This window comes from Physeter macrocephalus, chromosome 7, assembly GCF_002837175.3.
Source record: "Physeter macrocephalus isolate SW-GA chromosome 7, ASM283717v5, whole genome shotgun sequence".
Classification (NCBI taxonomy): domain Eukaryota; kingdom Metazoa; phylum Chordata; class Mammalia; order Artiodactyla; family Physeteridae; genus Physeter; species Physeter macrocephalus.
The window spans coordinates 112764802-112783665 of NC_041220.1; the positions used below are offsets into that span (position 1 = coordinate 112764802).

At 39.0% G+C, this 18864-nt stretch overlaps 1 protein-coding gene across 6 annotated transcripts in view; it reads right to left on the reverse strand.

Moving 5' to 3' along the window:
* Positions 1-304: 304 nt before the first annotated feature.
* The window catches only part of PAPSS1 (3'-phosphoadenosine 5'-phosphosulfate synthase 1), a 105826-nt gene continuing 87266 nt past the window's right edge, over positions 305-18864 (reverse strand). For all 6 annotated transcript variants that reach the window (XM_024119350.3, XM_024119348.3, XM_007100581.4 and 3 more), the window contains 2 exons: positions 16268-16497; positions 305-1011 (listed from right to left, as the gene is read on the reverse strand). In XM_024119350.3, the coding sequence (XP_023975118.1) occupies positions 873-1011; positions 16268-16497 (369 nt within the window). In that variant the 3' untranslated portion in view covers positions 305-872. The remainder of the gene's footprint in view (positions 1012-16267; positions 16498-18864) is intronic.

An 18864-nucleotide genomic window follows, 5' to 3' on the forward strand; every position in this document is an offset into this window, starting at 1 on the left:
CTGCCTGCCCCCCGCCATGAACTAACCTCCCTCTATCATGTCTCTATTACTAGTACCACCATCTTAGGTATTTAAGAATATTAGAGAGATATTTGGGGAAACAGGTTGAGTTTTTGGATGGACTGAGAATGCATTATTATTTTCCCACTTAAAAATTCACTATGAAACAGTGCTTGGAACTAATTATTATCAACAGATTCCAGTAATGAAAGACGCCTGTATTTTCCCTTCCCCATCAGAAACTTCTTCACAAGAAGGATAAAATATGTGTAAACAAAACAATATTTTTAAAAAGTCACATAAATAAGAAGGCAAAAAGTTTAATTTTATTGAATAAAGTTCATTCAGGGCTTACATAGATATTAATATACTTTAGATTATAACAGTTGAGAGATCAATAGCTGATGGGAAGGAAGGAAGAAAGCAGTTTGTACTTTCAATGTAGAAAAAAAAATCTAAATGCTACAGACGTCTTGTAAAATTCCCAAAACAAGGTCTAGCCAAGTTTATTGTTTAGTGTATTTTTTTTCAAGAGATGAAAAGTGAGATTCAATGTGTATACTATTGGTTACAACCAATATAACAACTTGAAAAAAATCATGAGACAAGCATAAATATAATACAAAAAGACTGTATTGTAGGAATAATTAACTATAATAAGTGGAAAAGATACATTAAAACCAGGAGTGTGTTACACTAGTTCAGAACAGAACTCATAAGGCAGACCAAAACTGATGCTAGTTAAGGAAAAGGGTCTATTTTTAGGAAGCATGTCCATACAGATACCACCACAAAGAAATGCCAACAGTAAGTACATGGTCCCCTCTTGTTACTCAGTGAGGTGTCAAAGGTGAAATGACTGGGTTAACTGCTTAAGCTTTCTCCAAGGATTTGTAGTATTCCATCAGCACGGTCCAGGCCTTGGGAGCCATGAAACCTTCAGGAGGTTTCTGGCCTTCTCGGGCAAGTTTGCGCATTCGTGTTCCTGAAATAAATTCAAAGTCTTCATGGCTGAAAGGGAGAGAAAAAAGAAAAATATTTCACATTTTTAAAAACTTAGTTATAGTGAAATTTTAAAAAACATTCGTTCCTTCTGTTCATGGAAGACAAGCTTAATGAAAAAAACATCTGGATGAAATGTACTACTTATGAATATCAACCTGATTTCAAGTTTGTCATTGAGCAAAAAACACCACACTATCAAAACTTACAAAAACAAAAAAACAATAATGATCCCTCAGGTTGCCCTTTTATAGACATACTCATTTCCCTCCCTCCTCCCCAACCCCTGGCAACTAATAATTTAGAAATAGAAATTTTTTTTTTTAGAAAAACATCTAATTTAGATGTTTTAGATGCACATATTGAAAACTTTTTAGGAAGTCTGAATCTGGAAAGCTAAATGCATTTTGGAACATTAAGAGAAAAACTGGAACTTAAAAAATAACAACAGCATGTAAGTAGCAATAATTAATATTATTCCACTGACAAGCTATTACACAAAGGTAGTGTTAGTTCTTTTCACCTTCACACCTACAAAAACACACAAAAGCCCTTAGACCGTTAAGCACAGAGCACCTATGGCTATGACACATACTGTCTATTGGTAATTTCAACCTCCTCCCTCAAACAAGGGAACCGGCTAGATAGCAGACCCAAGAACAGAGCAAGAAAGAGTTCTGGGTCACTCAAGTCACCAGATCACATCCCCTGTCTACTCCTAGTCAGCGACCGTATGTTCCATCCCCACTTTGCTATTTGTGGAGTTAATCTGAGAATTGAGTGAAATCATAAACTGCAAGTGCCCCTTGCTCCTAGAGGTATGCCAGGTATGTTTTAACTCATAATCACACTTCTAGGAATCTACGTAAAGGAAATAATCAGAGATGCCAACAAACATTATGCATAAAGACAGCTGTCTGAAAACTGTTTTATGATAGTAAAAATGTTGTAAATAATCTAACAGTTGAAGGTCTAAGTAAATTGTGGTACAGTCCTGAGCAGAATTACATAGTCATTAAAGTATAGTTAAAGATTGGATAAAATGTTCACGATGTCATAATGGGAAGTGAAATAATCAGGACGCAAAACTTTATATACAATACCAATGCAATTTTGTTAAAATAAGGGGGTGCGGGGAGGAGAAGATCATAAAGAAATACTCCCAAACGTTAACAGTGGTTATTTCTACAAAGTGGTATCACAGGTGCTTTTAGTTTTGTCATGATGTCTTCTGCAGTTTTCTACAATGATGATTTATAGTATCAATATTAAAATAAAATTTAAAATAATATATTATTATCAGTAAGAGCTTGTTTTTAAAATTTCTATCCAAAAGTGATTTAAATAATTTTAAATAATGTGACCTTTAATTGATCTGAAACCTCAGTCATTTGGAACACTGCCCTGATGAGACCAGATAAACAGGATGCTGACATAGCATTACACTCCCTATTCTGGTCCTACAGGAGTTACAATGGCTATTAATTCACCCCTAAATGACAGACATCAGCAGTAAACAGTATATCTGAACAGTGCTGGGACATACAGCATATTCAGTAAATAATGACCAGTGATCAAGTACTTTATTAGCTTTCTAAATAGGAACTCAATAAATATTTGGTAAAATATGAAAGAATGAAAAGGTATATGTATAGAAAATTTTTATTCAATATAGAACCATTCAGAGTCTCATACAAGTCACTACCCTCCATCCTCTGGCCAAAAAAGGGTAAGACGGGGTTTCTGATTGCTGTGGTTCATCTGAGCTCCTTGTATATTCCCTTTTCTCTAAATCTGGATTATTCACACTAGAGATTTCTACATGCCCTTCATGACCTCTTCAATAGTCATCTTCTGATCTAGCTTCTCTCTTGACCTTGCTCACCTCCACTTTATTTGGGGGAACCTGGTTCACTTAGTCTATCTATGAGCTCTTGGGTTGTCCACCTGGTAGGACTGAGCTCCAGACCAAGGAAGAATTATTGTGATTTCCTCATGATCCAGTGTGCCCCAGTTTCTGGCCTCTCCTGCTTTTCTAATTTGCATTGTCTGTGTGCTCAATGACCAGACTGCTCACTGGTCTTCTGAACCTTGGACTTGGTTATATTATCACCAGCCTCTACGTATCTTGCATCTGGCCTGTCCTTAGGCCTGCCCACTACTGTTAGTTCCTAAGATCAACTTGACTCTTGGTCCTGGATCTAGGTTTCCCTCTCATATTTGCTGCTGGCCCTAATTCTGGCCTTTCCAACTCCCCAGTGAGGTACCGAGACTTTAATGAATGTCCTACTCCACTCTGGAACATCTAAGAGTCTGAGAGTTTTATTCTGGAATGCTACACATACAGCATAAGAATATAAAAAAGTGTAACTCAAGACAGGAAGATATACATTCAACTCAATATTTCAACAGCTCTCATCTTCTTAGGTAAAACATCTTTTAAATGTCTGCTCACATTTTCAAAGATGACCGAAGAAAAGGAAAGTTTAACAGATATTGCTCCAAAGCAAGATGGATTCAAGTAGTTTAAATCTAGGGAGTATCTCCCACTTCTATCATGTGTTCAATGTGCAAGAAAAGTCAAATCTACTATAATAAACTGGCCCATGCAGATGTGTTGGTTACAACAGTTCAAATATGAAGTAAGTTACCATCTTTCTCTTACATAAATGACTACAACTTAAGGGGAGAAAACGAAATTGACTGCATGTGAGATGAGCCTAGGAAAAAAGCAAGACTATAGGAGGAGATTTCCAAAAAATTCAGGAGAGGTTGGGGTTAGAAACATAATTTTTAAATTTATCAACACTAAAATGAAAACCTAGTTTGAGAAAATGGATAGGCTCTCCAAGAAAGAAGACTTGCCAAAAGAGAAAGCATTTGTCGAAAGAGTAAGAAGAAAACCAAGATGATTATATGGAGGTCATGGAAAAAGAAAAAATTTTAATGTGAAGGCTAGAGAGGGGCTAAGGACGATGACCATGGCGGGGGGCGGAAATCCACTGGATAAACGAATCAGAATTTAAATTTTCTTTAATCAAGGAGTTTCAGTGGATGATGAAGGAAAGAGATGGAGTGGTAAAGTGGCAGAGATACAGTGGAGAAAAGTTTTTTTTTTTTTTTTTTACAAGAAAAGGTAGGTCTTAGCATGTGTATAGGCAGAAGAAGATAAGTGGCATAGAATGAGAAAAGGGAGGAGGATGAAAGCCAGGAGAGGGTAACAGGAAAGAAATGAAAGATGGAGAAGTCTGGGATGAAGAACACAGAGAAAGGAGCTCTGACAAGGAGGGTGAAAAATGAAGAAAAGAAGAAATAGTGATGACGTGGAGTTAGAAAAAGATGAGGCGGTTAATGCAAGATGGTCTCGACCTTCTCAATAAAAACGTAAGGTTGTCTCCTGTGGGTAAACAGAACCTGTGTGGGAATGAACTGATAATAGGATCCATCAACACAGTTTGGTGACTATCTCTAGGCTAGAGAGGTTACCCCTCAGGGCAGGGCTTAGCAAAGCAGCATCTGGAGAGGAAGTCAAGGGTGTGGAGGGGTCCAGATCTCTCCAATTGCATCTAAAAAGCCCTCATTCCAACCTGATGTAAAACTGGTTAGTTCAGCTGAGAATCATTGGACAAATATTGCTTGAATGTTTTAGTTCCTTAGGAGGGTCACTTATCAATTCCCTAAATAAGCGTCATTAAGGAAAATTATGACCGTAGATCTTTCTGGCCATGTCAATTTAAAATTTTGAATTCAGAAAGGAAACCCTGTGTCCCATGCATAAAGTACCTGTTCCTGATGGGGCAATGAAAAAGAAATGAGGGAGCAGCTTGTAGAATGACTCTGTCCTGACTTTGTGATTAAAGGAAAAAAGCCAGGCCAATCGGGCTTCCCTGGTGGCGCAGTGGTTGAGAGTCCGCCTGCCGATGCAGGGGACACGGGTTCGTGCCCCGGTCCGGGAAGATCCCACATGCCGCGGAGCGGCTGGGCCCGTGAGCCATGGCCGCTGAGCCTGCGCGTCCGGAGCCTGTGCTCCGCAACGGGAGAGGGCAGAACAGTGAGAGGCCCGCGTACCGCAAAAAACAAAAAACAGACCAATTAAAGTCCTTTCTTTCCTCAGAATGCCAAACAGTCTGAAATCCAGAAGTCTGCTTGCATTCCTTCTGAAATTGAATTTTAAAACCAAAGTCCCTGGGTACCTCTTTTCCTGACGCTATTTCACACTCCATCTGCCCCGCATGCCACAAGCGTTTCTTCATCACATGAAACGGGAGTTTCTGCTGCCACATGCTGGTGGTTCCACTCCACCTTGGCTATGGAAAACATATTTATTTCCCTCTGCCTCAGACTTGTATTTCTATCCCTCACATGAGGATTTTATTTTTTATCAGAAGTCAGGTGCAAGGACTTGACACTAGAGTCACTATCTGTAATCTAATCATAGTTTTCACAATTGCATCTTTAAATGGATAGCATTTTACAGAAAAAAATAAATCAAGTAAAAACTGAGGCATTTAGGGAATGCTCTAAAACTAGCTCTGAACTTTACCTGTGAATAATCGGGAATCTGGCAGAAGCAGAAAAGGCTACTAAACCTTAGGCTTTCACTACAAAGCAATTCTAGCTAGTCCATCTAATTACACTCGTTAACCCATCTCCATGGCACCTGAAAAAGGAAATGCAAGTCTGTTTTTTTTTTTCTTCCCTTTTCAAAACCACTTGGTCACAGATTCTTACAATCCACAGCTGACAGAACGCCGCCTCTTAAAACACACACACACACCAAAAACCAAACCAAACAAAACAAAACCAAAAAAACCAAAAAGAAACAACTGAAGGGGAAGGGGTTAGAACGCAAGGACAGAAAAAGCACACCATCCAGCAGACTATGTGGGACCCTGTGGGTCCAGCATCTTGTCCCATGTGGGACACACAACTACATATGGCCAGCATCTTGACCAACTCCAAAGTACAACAGCTCTTGGCCACTTGTTGAAGATTCTAATTCTTTACAAATATCTGCTGTCTCTCAGTCCACATATGTGGCCATCAGAGCCACCAGCACAAGCTGTTCAGACAAGAAGCTGGGGTCAGCCCAGGGGCCTTCAATTTTATCTTTCAAAAGTTCATATTCAATTAGACCAGCTTTTTAAAAAAATACTAATTAGATGATAAGCAATCAGAGATGCAAAGGGGAGCTTCTTCTCTGATAGAACTAAAAATAATGGTAGTAACTTATAAGTGAATCTAACTATTTGGGGGCTAACTACCTTTCATTTAACTCGAAAGAAACTCATATATAATACAGTATACATAAAAACACTAAGAATTCGCTTCAAATACAAATCATCTGTTCAAAACCAGATAATTAGTTATTTATGGCTTTCCTTCCAGGAGCCAAAAAGCATGGCATCATGCATGACAAATTTAACAATTTTTGTTTCCAAACCAAAGACCAACTGAAATACATGAAAAATTTAATTATCTCGAACTAATTTATCAAAATCCTTAATTCATCGTTTTCCTCCCCTCAAAAATCTTATAAATAAAAGCTAGAGAACAGCTCCTATCAGATATCCAGTCAAACAAGAAGTTTCCAGGGAATGCCTACTCATCTTTCTTCCAATCTCCCTGTTGCAAGCTACCTAAGCCTAAACCATCATTTCATTAACTCTTGCCTGCACTAATGCACACCTTCACACTGACTTCCCTCCCATCTTTCTCTTTTCTATACTGCTAGGTCATTTCTATACTTTTATGTGCCACATAGCAGTTTCAAACTTGTTTTTGTTTTAATAAACACTGCAAGTATAGTTACTTTGTAATCCATGTCTGGTAATTCTAGTATGTGAAGTCTCTGCAGGTCTGCTTGTGCCAACTGTAGTTTCCCTTTTTTTTTTTTTTTCTTCCCCTTGCTTTGGTGCTATGTTTCCTTGTATACTTTATCATGTTTTACTTAAGCTGTTCATTAAGCTTGTATAATTATTTGTGGGAATAAATTGAGGTCTAGGACAAAGGAGTAATGCTCCAGCGACAGCCTACATTTGCTTCTGCTGAATACTTAGAGGCATGCCCAGTTAAGAACCACCAAAAACTAATTTCATGGCTTGAGGGCTTTTTGGTTGTTTATCTGTTTTGTTTTGATACAACCTGGGTAGTATGAGTTTGGCCCATGTGAACAGTTCTGAGCTTCTGAGCCTAAAGCTCAGGGCTGTGCTCAGTCTCCTGGGGTAGGGGAATGGGTGGGGTTCACTTCAGATTCTCTCTTAACTACCTAAGGTGGGAGGGAGCATCAGCTTAATGGGAGTGTCGAGGGCTTTTTGGTTGTTTATCTGTTTTGTTTTGATACAACCTGGGTAGTATGAGTTTGGCCCATGTGAACAGTTCTGAGCTTCTGAGCCTAAAGCTCAGGGCTGTGCTCAGTCTCCTGGGGTAGGGGAATGCGTGGGGTTCACTTCAGATTCTCTCTTAACTACCTAAGGTGGGAGGGAGCATCTCCTGTTGGGACGCCCCACCTCGGTCAAGACCATGGAAATCAACACTCAAATCTGCTAGGTCAACCAGGACAAAAGCAACTTCAACACTCAACTTCCCTGAAGTTCTAACCTTCATTTAATAGTTTAGCCTCACAGTTCTTATCATCTTATCAGCACCACAATACTTTTATGAAAACGTTTTCCTTTATCCAGAATTTTTAGTTAATTTCTCAGGAGAATCAACCTGTATAATCCAACTTACCTAATTACCAAAAACCTGAACTTCCCAATATTTAATGCACATGGTAACAACACACGACCTTTTCAAAATCTATGCCAGTTTGTGCCTTTCAAAGAACTGCCTTATCTAGTCTCCGTCTCATCATCCTCCTTTCACTCTCTTTTCCAGCCCACCCTGGCCTTCTTCCCAAACCCTCTGAGTCTATCTCACCTCAGCACCTTTGCATGCACTTATCCCTTTGTCCAGAATGCTATTACCTCCTTCTTTACCAAGGGAATGCCTAACTCATCTTTTGGAGCTCAGCTCAAATGTCTCTTGCTCCAGGAACCCATCCGTGATAACCCAGACTTGGTCACACAAGTGCTAGCAGAGCTTCCCACAAGTCTTCTGCAAAGCACATGCCATCCTTAAGTGGTTTATTGTCTGTCTTCTCTAGAATGTAAGTCCTATGAAGGCAACAACAATATCTGCTTGTTTCCAACCACAGTGCCCACATTTAGCAATGACATGTACATAGTAAAGACTCAACAAATAGTTAATAAATGAATCAAGCATAGCAAAGTTGGAAAGTTTTATACTAATTTCAATGTAACATGCTGACTTTAAAACAAGACACAGCACATATAAAATATATAATTTGACTTTCAAAAACATACATAGGGGCTTCCCTGGTGGCACAGTGGTTGAGAGTCCGCCTGCCGATGCAGGGGACACGGGTTCGTGCCCCGGTCCGGGAAGATCCCACATGCCGCGGAGCAGCTAGGCCTGTGAGCCGTGGCCACTGAGCCTGCGCGTACGGAGCCTGTGCTCCGCAACGGAAGAGGCCACAGCAGTGAGAGGCCCACGTACCACCAAAAAAAAAAAAAAAAAAAAAATTATATACATAGTATTATGTCCCTAATTATGATTAAAATGTATAGTAAGAAAAGACAATGCAATAGATTTTAAATTAGACCTTATCAGTTAATGGTTATGCAATACCCCCTGCAATACAATATGTGCAAAATCTACAAACACAGGACAAGATTCATTGGCAAGTTCATTACAGTCAGACGTCTACAAGTTTTTAAAAGAAACATCAAAATTAATAAAAACAAAGCACTTTATAAATGAATGGAAAAGACAGTTCCCCAGTACTCTAACAGAAATATTTATGTATGGCAAAGACTACATAGCAAGAAAGAAAAAGAAAAGAATTCACACAAGAAATATTTCAGGGGTCAATATGGCAAGACCTGGATGTGAAGAGTGAGGTGAAAGGATAAAGGACTTCAAGATTTTACACAACGGGGAGAACAAGTAACTAAGGAAATTTAGGATTTGGAGATATATGAGGGGAAAGGTAAAGTTGCTTCTGGGCATTTTAAATAATAACAAGAAATCTAAGCAGAAAACACCCATTAGTGTGGTAGACAGAATTCTAAGATGGCCTTCATGACCTTCACCCCATGGTGTTACTCCCATGATATGTCCTTATATGGCAAAAGGAATTTTGCAGATGCCATTAAAGTTGCTAATCAATTGACCTAAAATAGTGAAATTATCTGAGTGGGCCTAACCTAATCACTAAAGCTCTCTAAAAGCAAATATCCTCAGATGACAGCAGTAGTCAGAGATTTGAAGCCTGAGAGGGATTTGACCTGAGGGAGGTTCTACTGCTGAGATGAGGGGGCCCACATGGAAGACTCTCAACGTGGCTTCCAGCTGCAGAGAGCAATCCCCCCACACTGTGACAGCCAGTAAGAAGATGGGGAGCTCAGTCCTAAAACTGTAAGGAACTGAATTCTGCCAACAAGGGTCATCTTGGAAGCTGATTCTTTTCAGAGCCTTCAGATAAGAGCCCAGCCTGGCCAGAGAGTCCAGCTTGGCCCACCCAGACTTCTGACCTAAGGAACTGTGAGGTAATAAATGAATAATGTTTTAAGCCACTAAATTTGTGTCAATTTGTTACACAGAAATAGAAAACTAACATAATTCGCAACTTGGAAACACTGAGGAATAGCTTTAAGAGTCACCACACAGAAACCACTAGAAAAGATGAGCTTTCCTGTAGAAAGTAAATAAAAGAAGTGAAGAATATATGAGAAAAGCCTTGAAGGATGCCTCTAAGTAGAATGCTTTTAAAAAATGACACTAATAGTACATGATTTAAGGTATACTCCAGCATTAAAAAATATGAAAGAAGTACGCTACTGATAACATGGAAATAACGAGACAGCAAACATTTATGTCCACCTGTCCCTTCACTGACCCATTTCCACCAGGCACTTTCACTCACGTGCACTCTCTTTTTGGTGAGTTGCTACTTCAATAATCTGAACCAAAATTTTGCATTTATCTATCCAAATACAAAGAAGATTTACTGCATAAAGGAGAAAAAAATAGAAATAGCTGAATTATCTCTAAAAGTTTGTAATACCTGAAAGAATGGGCTTTAATCTTGTACTCCTAAAACTAAATTTCCTTGAGTCATTATTACAGCTAACATGAACCTACTTAACTTCCTAAGTATAAACAGATTATTTTTATCATAATTCTTATCAATAATATCTTGCCTGTAATCTTGATGAAGTTTGTTTCTTTCTCCCTAAGCCTTGCCTTACACTGGTATTTAATCAAATCAAAAGCTACAAAATCATTAATTACATAAAATCTGGCATTGAATAACATCCATTAATCAAACATAAGACAACCTCACATGTGCATAATTAATAACTGTGTTTTCTCACTACATCAAAGACTATCGCCTTTCCACAAAATTTTAATCACTTTCCAACATATCCCATCAACTTAATTATATTTGAACATAAATATAAAAAATTAGAAAACTAAGGCAGTTTTAAAGCTTCCCAAGTTACAATTTATAAAGATTTGGTAACTCAAAAAAAATTCCAAGAAAATGAGCCAGTCATGCAACTAATATAGAATTCATCATTGGAAAATCTTATGAGAACTGATGTAATTATTTAGCTTTTGAATGATTAAAAGAAAGACTTAAAGAAATATTACACAGATTTAACAAAACATGAAAGTTATCAAGGGCTTCCCAGCACATCATTCAGCTACACGCAGATGGGTTCTAGGAGGCTGTGTGTGATTAAATCAGCTGATCACGCAAAGAAACCACTGTAAGGAAACACATCCGCACAAGAAGTGTAAAAGAAAAGCTAGACTCTATTTAGTTTTGCTTCCTTAACTCATCAAAATGGAAACTCACCTAAGTTTTAAGCATTTGGCCACTAGCAGAACAATTCTATTTCTCACCCCTCACTCTATAAGTGACTAATTGTTACTTTCAGAACAAGATTATGCTCAAACATCGTGTACACAAAGTATACAAATAAATTGCATGCTGGGTGAGAAGTGAAGGGTTGCCCTGCCTAGGATTCCATCTCTGACACTATACAGTCTACAGATTTGTAGGAAGGCAAGGCTACCCTCCGGTGGTGGCGGCAGGGGGGGCGGGGGAGCGGAGCTTTCAAAAGAACTGTCAACGGGCAATCCTCTCTCCAGACTAAGGAAATTAAAATCTCTGATGGTGGCCCTACATATTTTGAACCACAGAAGGACAGACCTATATTTGAAACTTTCTTATTTTCCTTAACATTTAATTTGTATTTTCAATCACCTTTTGCAGTAATACAGTTCAAGGTTTACTCTAATTGTTTTTTCTTTAAAGAAATTTTCTTTAAGCTTGTAAGGCATCTCTTTGATAGAAAAAGTCCATTTACAACTCTCAGCACATCACTTTTACAGCTGCACTTTTTTTTAGACAGTGAAACTGTAGAATGTGTGTATGTATGTACATAAATATATATATATATAGACATATGCATACATATACATACATAAACACACACATTTATTTTTAGGGCAAAACAAAACATGCCACGATTTAGAGCTATTTCTAGGTATTGGCAAACCCTGATTTTGTACAAGGGTAAAAATATTCTGGTTTATTGCCAATTCTTCTCATGGTGTGGCTCTGAAGTATACTATAACCTGGGCCACAACTTGGATCTTCAGAAAATAATAGTCTCGAGTGGCCACACCAAGGCTACTGGGAACAGTCAGGAGTTCTTTCATATTTCCCCAAACCAGCTATCCAATAAGCCTTTTCTGTTCATTGACTCATAAGGTTTTCCTGTATATTGCTACAGTCCATCACTCATAGAAGACTGCTATCATCTAAAATTATGCATTTTCTCCAGATTATCATTAAACGAGAAGCCAACAAATCCCTCCAACTCCACTGTTAACAGTAGTATTTCTTTATCCAGATAACTTATCATTTAATTAAATGACACCAAATTTTATGTCCCTTTCAGAAACAAGAGAATGTGTTGATTTTTAAAAAGTTTATTTTTCCTTCTTGTCTGCACCGTTACAAAAAAAGGCTACAACAAATGAGGACATAGGGTTAGGATCAGCGTTATTCCTGAATGTGCAGTCAACTGCACAGTATCAAGGGAAAAAGGATGAGCGCTCTCAGAAGTTATTAGACTCAGTCAGTTTCTAATTAGCACCTGCCAGTAGAGGTGAACTGATAAAACATAAATTAAAAATAGAGCCAACCCTCTATATCCATGGTTTCCACATCCAAGGATTCAATCAACCTCTGATTGAAAACATCTGGAGGTAAGGGGAGAATTCCAGAAAGTTCCAAAATATAAACCTGTAAAACCAAGAGCGGGTTTTTTGAAAGGGTAAGCAAAATCAACAAACCTCTAGCCGGGCTCACCAAGAAGAAAAGAGAGAGGACCCAAATAAACAAAATAAGAAATGAATGAGGAGAAATAACAACTGATGCCACAAAAATACAAAAAGCCAAAAATAAAACTTGAATTTATCACGGGCAGGCAACTATTAACATAGCATTTACATTGTATTTACAACTATTTACACAGCATTTATATTGTATTAGATAGTGTAAGTACTCTAGAGGTAATTTAAAGTAGAGAGGAGGATGTGTGTAGGTTACATACAAATACTACACCATTTTATATAAGGGACTTGAGCATCTGCAGATTTTGTTACCTGTTGGGGGGTCCCGGAACCGATCCCACCGCAGATACTGAGAGACAACTACTTACTGAACATGAATTGTAATTTATACTAAAAAAGCAGGGGTACTAAATAAGCAGATGTAATTTGTACTAAATAAGCATCAATCAACAAAGGATGAAGTACCTACTAATGTAAAAATAACTAGGAGCTACGATTCCCGGAAATGACTACAGATTTTGAGCTAGAAGGGAATCAACTCATCCACTGCCATTATTGGAGAGATGAAGAAACAAGGTCAGAGGTGACGCAGGAATCTCAAGTCACGCAGGAAGAACAGGGCTAGCACTCATAACGTCCGATTCTAGAGCCTCACGCTGCCACTCTAAATTTACAGAGTGTACCACCTGCAGGCCTACCTCATTTATTGCACTTCATTTTGTAGCGCTTTTCACATATTGAAGGTTTGTGGCAACCCTGCATCAAGCAAGTCTGTTAGCGTCATTTTTCCAACAGCATTTGCTCACTTCGTGTCTCTGTGTCACATTTTGGTAATTCCCACAACATTTTGAACTTCTTCATTATTATTATATTTGGTGATCTATAATCTTGGATGTTACTACTGCAATGGTTTTGGAGCGCCGTGAACCACACCCATATAAGATGGTGAACTTGATCGGTAAACGTGTGTGTTCTGACTGCTCCACCAACTGGCAGTTCTCCAGTCTCTCGCCCTCTCCTTGGGCCTGCCTATGCCCTGAGACACAACAATATCGAAACTAGGTCAGTGAATAACCCTACAATGGCCTCTAAGTTTTCAGGTCAAAGGAAGAATTGCACGTGTCCCACTTTAAATCAAAAGCTAGAAATGATTAAGCTTATTAGTGAGGAAGGCTTGTTGAAAAGCAAGACAGGCTGAAAGCTAGGCTTCTTGTGCCAAACAGCCAAGCTGTGAGTGCAAAGGAGAAGTTCTTGAAGGAAATTAGAAGTGCTGCTCCAGTGAACGCATGAACGACAGGAAAGCAAAACAAGCCTTATTGCTGATATGGAGAAAGTTTTACTGGTCTGCACAGATGATCAAACCAGCTACGACATTCCTTTAAGCCAAAGCCTAATCCAGAGCAAGGCCCTAACTCTCTTCAATTCTATGAAGGCTGAGAGAGGTGAGGAAGTTTAAGAAGAAAAGTCTGAAGCCAGCAGAGGTTGGTTCATGAGATTGAAGGGAAAGCCATCCCCATAGCATACAAGTGCAAGGTGAAGCAGCAAGTGCTGAGGTAGAAGTTGCAGTAAATTATCCAGAAGAACCGGTTCGGATCATTAATGAAGGTGGCTACACTAAACAACAGATTTTCCGTGTAGATGAACAGCCTTCTCTTGGAAGATGATGCCATCCAGGACTTTCACAGCTAAAGAGAAGTCAATGCCTGGCTTCAAAGCTTCAAAGGACAGGCTCTCTTGTCCTTTGGCTCTCTAATGCAGCTGGTGACTTCAAGTTGAAGCCAATGTTCATTTACCGTTCCAAAAATCCTACTGTCTTCAAGAATTATGCTAAATCTACTCTGCCTGTGCTCTATAAACGGAACAACAAAGCCTGGATGACAGCACATCTGTTTACAACATGGTTTACTGAATATTTTAAGCCCGCTGTTGAGACATACTGCTCAGAAAAAACGATTTTTTTCAAAATATGACGACTCACTGACAATGTCCGGGGTCACCGAAGAGCTCTGATTAAGATGTACAATGAGATTAATGCTATTTTCATGCCTGCTAACACAACAGCCATTCTGCAGCCTGTGGATAAAGGACTAATTTCCACTTTCAAGTCTTCTTATTTAAGAAATACATTTCATAAGGCTATAGCTGCCATAGATAGTGATTCCTCTGATGGACATGGGCAAAGTCAATTGAAAACCTTCTAAAAAGGATTCGTCAGTCTAGATGCCATTAAGAACATTTGTGATTCCTGGGAAGAGGTCAAAATACCAACATTCATAGGAGTTTGGAAGAAGCTGATTGCAACACGCATGGATGACTGGAGGGGTTCAAGGCTTCAGTGGAGGAAAAAACTGCAGATGTGGTGGAAACAGCAAGAGAACTAGAGTTAGAAGTGGAGCCTGAAGATGTGACTGAATTGCTGCAATCCCACAATAACGCTTAACCAGATGAAGAGTTGCTTCTAACGGATGAGCAAAGAAAGTGGTCTCCTGAGATGGAATCTACTCCCAGTAAGATGCTGTACAGATTTTTAAATGACAACAAAGAATTTAGAATATTACATAAACTTTAGTAGATAAAAAGCAGCGGCAGGTTTGAGAGGACCGACTCCAATTTTGAAAGAAGCTCTCCTGTGGTCAAATGCTATTAAGCAGCATTGTGCGCTATCAGGAGAGACCATTTGTGGAAGGAAGAGCCAATCAATGCAGCAACCTTCACTGTTGTTCTGCTTTAAGAAATCACCACAGCCCCCCCCCACTTCAGCAACCACCATCCCATCAGTCAGCAGCCCTCAACACCTAAGCAAGACCCTCCACCAGCAAAAACATTACAACTCGCTGAAGGCTCAGATAATACTTTATTTTTTAAGCAATAAAGTATTTTTTAATTGAGGTATGTAAATTGTTTTTTTTAGAAATACGGCTATTGCGTACTTAATATAGTACAGTATAGTGTAAACACAACTTGTATATGTACTAGGAAATAAATATATTTGTCTGACTTGCTTGATTGAGATACTTGCTTTAATTACAGTGGTCTGAAACCAAACCCACAGTATCTCTGAGGTATGTCCGTACTGATATTATCTATAGATAGCAATAAAAGTTTGTCGGTCAAAGGAAGACAGATGCATGCTCAATACTACCAATAATTTGTATTAAAAGGTTGTTATTTTTTTGCTCCTTCTAAGATCTTTGAAGAAAGAAGTTGCACTCTTAGTGGTCAAGAGCATAGGCTCTGGAGCCATACTGCTTGAGTTCAAGTGCTGAGCTGCCATTTACTGGCTCTGTGACCTTATACAAGTTATTTGAACTCTGTAGTCCTCAGCTTACTACCAACCTACAAAATGGGGATAATAATTGCACCTACTTCACAGGATTATTATGGGGTATTAATTGCAGGTATTAATACCTGTAAAGCAATTATGACAGTGCCTGTCACACAACGATTGCACAAATATTAGTTAAACTCACTCTCATTACATAGCTCCCCTGGGCTTACCAGCAAAATCATCACTAGGCCTTGGTACTAAGTCCTAAGCACTTCTATATGCTCCGTAATATGGCAGACGGAAATGTCATCACTGCCCTTTAAACCTTCACAACAAAATTCCTGAGATCATGAACCATGAAACCAGATTCAAGTTTTATTTCTACTTCTAACTTCTGAAATATTGAGAAATTCGTTTCCCTGGTTTGCCTTTCTCTGAAATGGGTACAACAAAGCTTGTCACTGATAAGTTACAGTAAAGATGAGACCATACGTTAAAGCCCTCGGGGCAGCTGAGAGCACCAAGTGTCTCACAGATTCGTGCAGAGAATGTAAGGCTTACTGCTCGGCGTCATAGTAGTCCATCTGCTTCTTTTTCTTGTTATAAGCCGCAACTCGAAAGGGAACTATTTCCAAGGTGATTAGGCCAGGGGCCATGGTCAGCACTTTGGCGCCATGAGTTGGCTCATACAGACCCTCCCCTGTTTCTGGATGAGGCACGCCAGCAGGGTCTCGTCCAACAATGTAAAAATTGGCTCCTGCAACCATCCGTGCTCTGCAATGCCACTGGACCTAGAACAAAAATGCTCCTATTAGATAACCATGATTTTATGACCAGCACTTCGAAGTAATAAGTGGACAATGAATACATATACTTCTTATACAGTCAGTATCAGCAGGAAATCTCAACAGATTAAAATGTTCACTTTGGGAAGCCAGAAGCAAAGCTGGCAACCCCTCACCTTCCAAAAAAATCTAAAAGTATATATGGTATGGATGTTTATGTATATGTATCTATATATTTGTTTTACTGGTAAGAGATATGTGAATGTACATCTGTGTCTATGTGTAGGATTTAATACAACTACTAGATGTCATTTATATATAGTTCAAAATCTAATATGTTGGTTAGAAATCAGGCTAGTGGTTGATCCTCTGAGAGAGGCAACTGAAAGGGGCTTCTGGGGTAACGATAATGTTCTTTTTTTCTCCGCAGCTTTACTGAGTATAATTGACAACTAAACCTGTTTATATTTAAAGCCTACAGCGCAATGATTTGATATACATATACATTGTGAAATACCACAATCAAGTTAATGAACACATTAAATACGGCACAGTTACCTTTTTGTGCCTATGGTGAGAGCACTTAAGATCTACTCTCTTAGCAAATCTCAAGTATGCAATACAGTATTATTAACCACAAACACCATGCTGTACAATAGATCCTCAGAACTTACTCATCTTATACCTGAAAGTTTGACTACTTTGACCAACCTTGGAAATAAAAGCTTGTACCTTATCCACTTGGATGTTAGTTCTAGGAGTCCCGGGTAATGTTGTTTCTTGACCCAGGATCCAATCCGGGTGCTGGTAATCAGAGTATGCTCACTGTAAGAGTTCACTGAGCTGTGTGTACACTGTGATGTATGTACTTTTCTCTATGTTATACTTTAATAGGTTAAAAAAAATTGGATGAAAATTATTTAAATTATATGAATATTTACATAAACAGGTACTGAGAAAATCCTGTCACCTAAATGATTACTACCTAAGATACTAGGTAAGAATAAAACAAGGTGTTGGTTGTGACTAAATAGCCATGCTGCATCCAAAGCTAGCTCTGTAGCCCATACTTTCACGTTAATACTGTTTAAAAACAAAAATTAGTCTAACACCTAGAACTATAGAACTTTAGAAGTTAAAGTAACTAAGAGACCACCATTCTCATTAAAACTCGAAGGAAGTAAACCCTCAAAGGTTAAGTAACTTGGCCAATAGAGTGTAGGACAAACCCAGGTCTACAAACTTGGTCTTCGCTCCCTTTCAGTGTATGGCTCCATTATTTAGTGATTTACAAAACCATCTCGGTTCTGTGTGAAAAGAGGTATAAAAGATGACCACTACACATCACTTTCATTTTATCTCTTGATAGTTTCTCTTATACCAAGTACTTTATTTGTATCAACATAGTTCATAGTTTCTCTTATACCAAGTACTTTATTTGTATCAACATAGTTCAGAAAGTGCAAGAGCACAGGGGCAATCCCATACCCTACACTTGAATTGGTCACCCTGAGGAGTTTCAACTTTTTTAGTTGTTTCTACAGATATTTACTTCTGTATTTCTTTTTCTTTTAAATATTTATTTATTTATTTATTTATTTGGGTGCACCGGGTCTTAGCTGCAGCACACGGGATCTTCAGTTGGGGCATGCAGGCTCTAGTTCCCTGACCAGGGATTGAACCCAGGCCCCATGCATTGAGAGTGCAGAGTCTTAACCACTGGACCACCAGGGAAGTCCTTACCTCTGTATTTCTAAGCAGCATGTGTACACTGTTGCATCTTGACTGTTTAATTTTAGATATTATATACCGTCATCCTCGATATCTGTGGATGCTCAAGTCTCACAGTCAGCCCTCTGCACCCAAGGTTCTGCATCCATGGATTCAATCAACCACAAACTATGTAGTACCGTAGGTATTGACTGAAAAAAATCTGCGTATCAGTGGACCTGCACGGTTCAAATTTGTGTTGTTCAAGGATCAACTGTAACATAGCCATTATTTCCACATTACTTGTATTTCCTACTATAAAAGAAGATATGGGACTTCCCTGGTGGCGCAGTGGTTAAGAATCCGCCTGCCAATGCAGGGGACATGGGTTCGAGCCCTGGTCCGGGAAGATCTCACATGCCATGGAGCAACTAAGCCCGTGCGTCACAACTACTGAGGCCTGAGGCCTGTGCTCTAGAGCCCACAAGCCACAATTACTGAGGCCGGTGTACCTAGAGCCTCTTCTCCGCAACAAGAGAAGCCACTGCAATGAGAAGCACACGCACCGCAATGAAGAGTAGCCCCTGCACGCCGCAACTAGAGAAAGCCCGCGGGCAGCAATGAAGACCCAACGTAGCCATAAATAAATAAATAAATAAAATT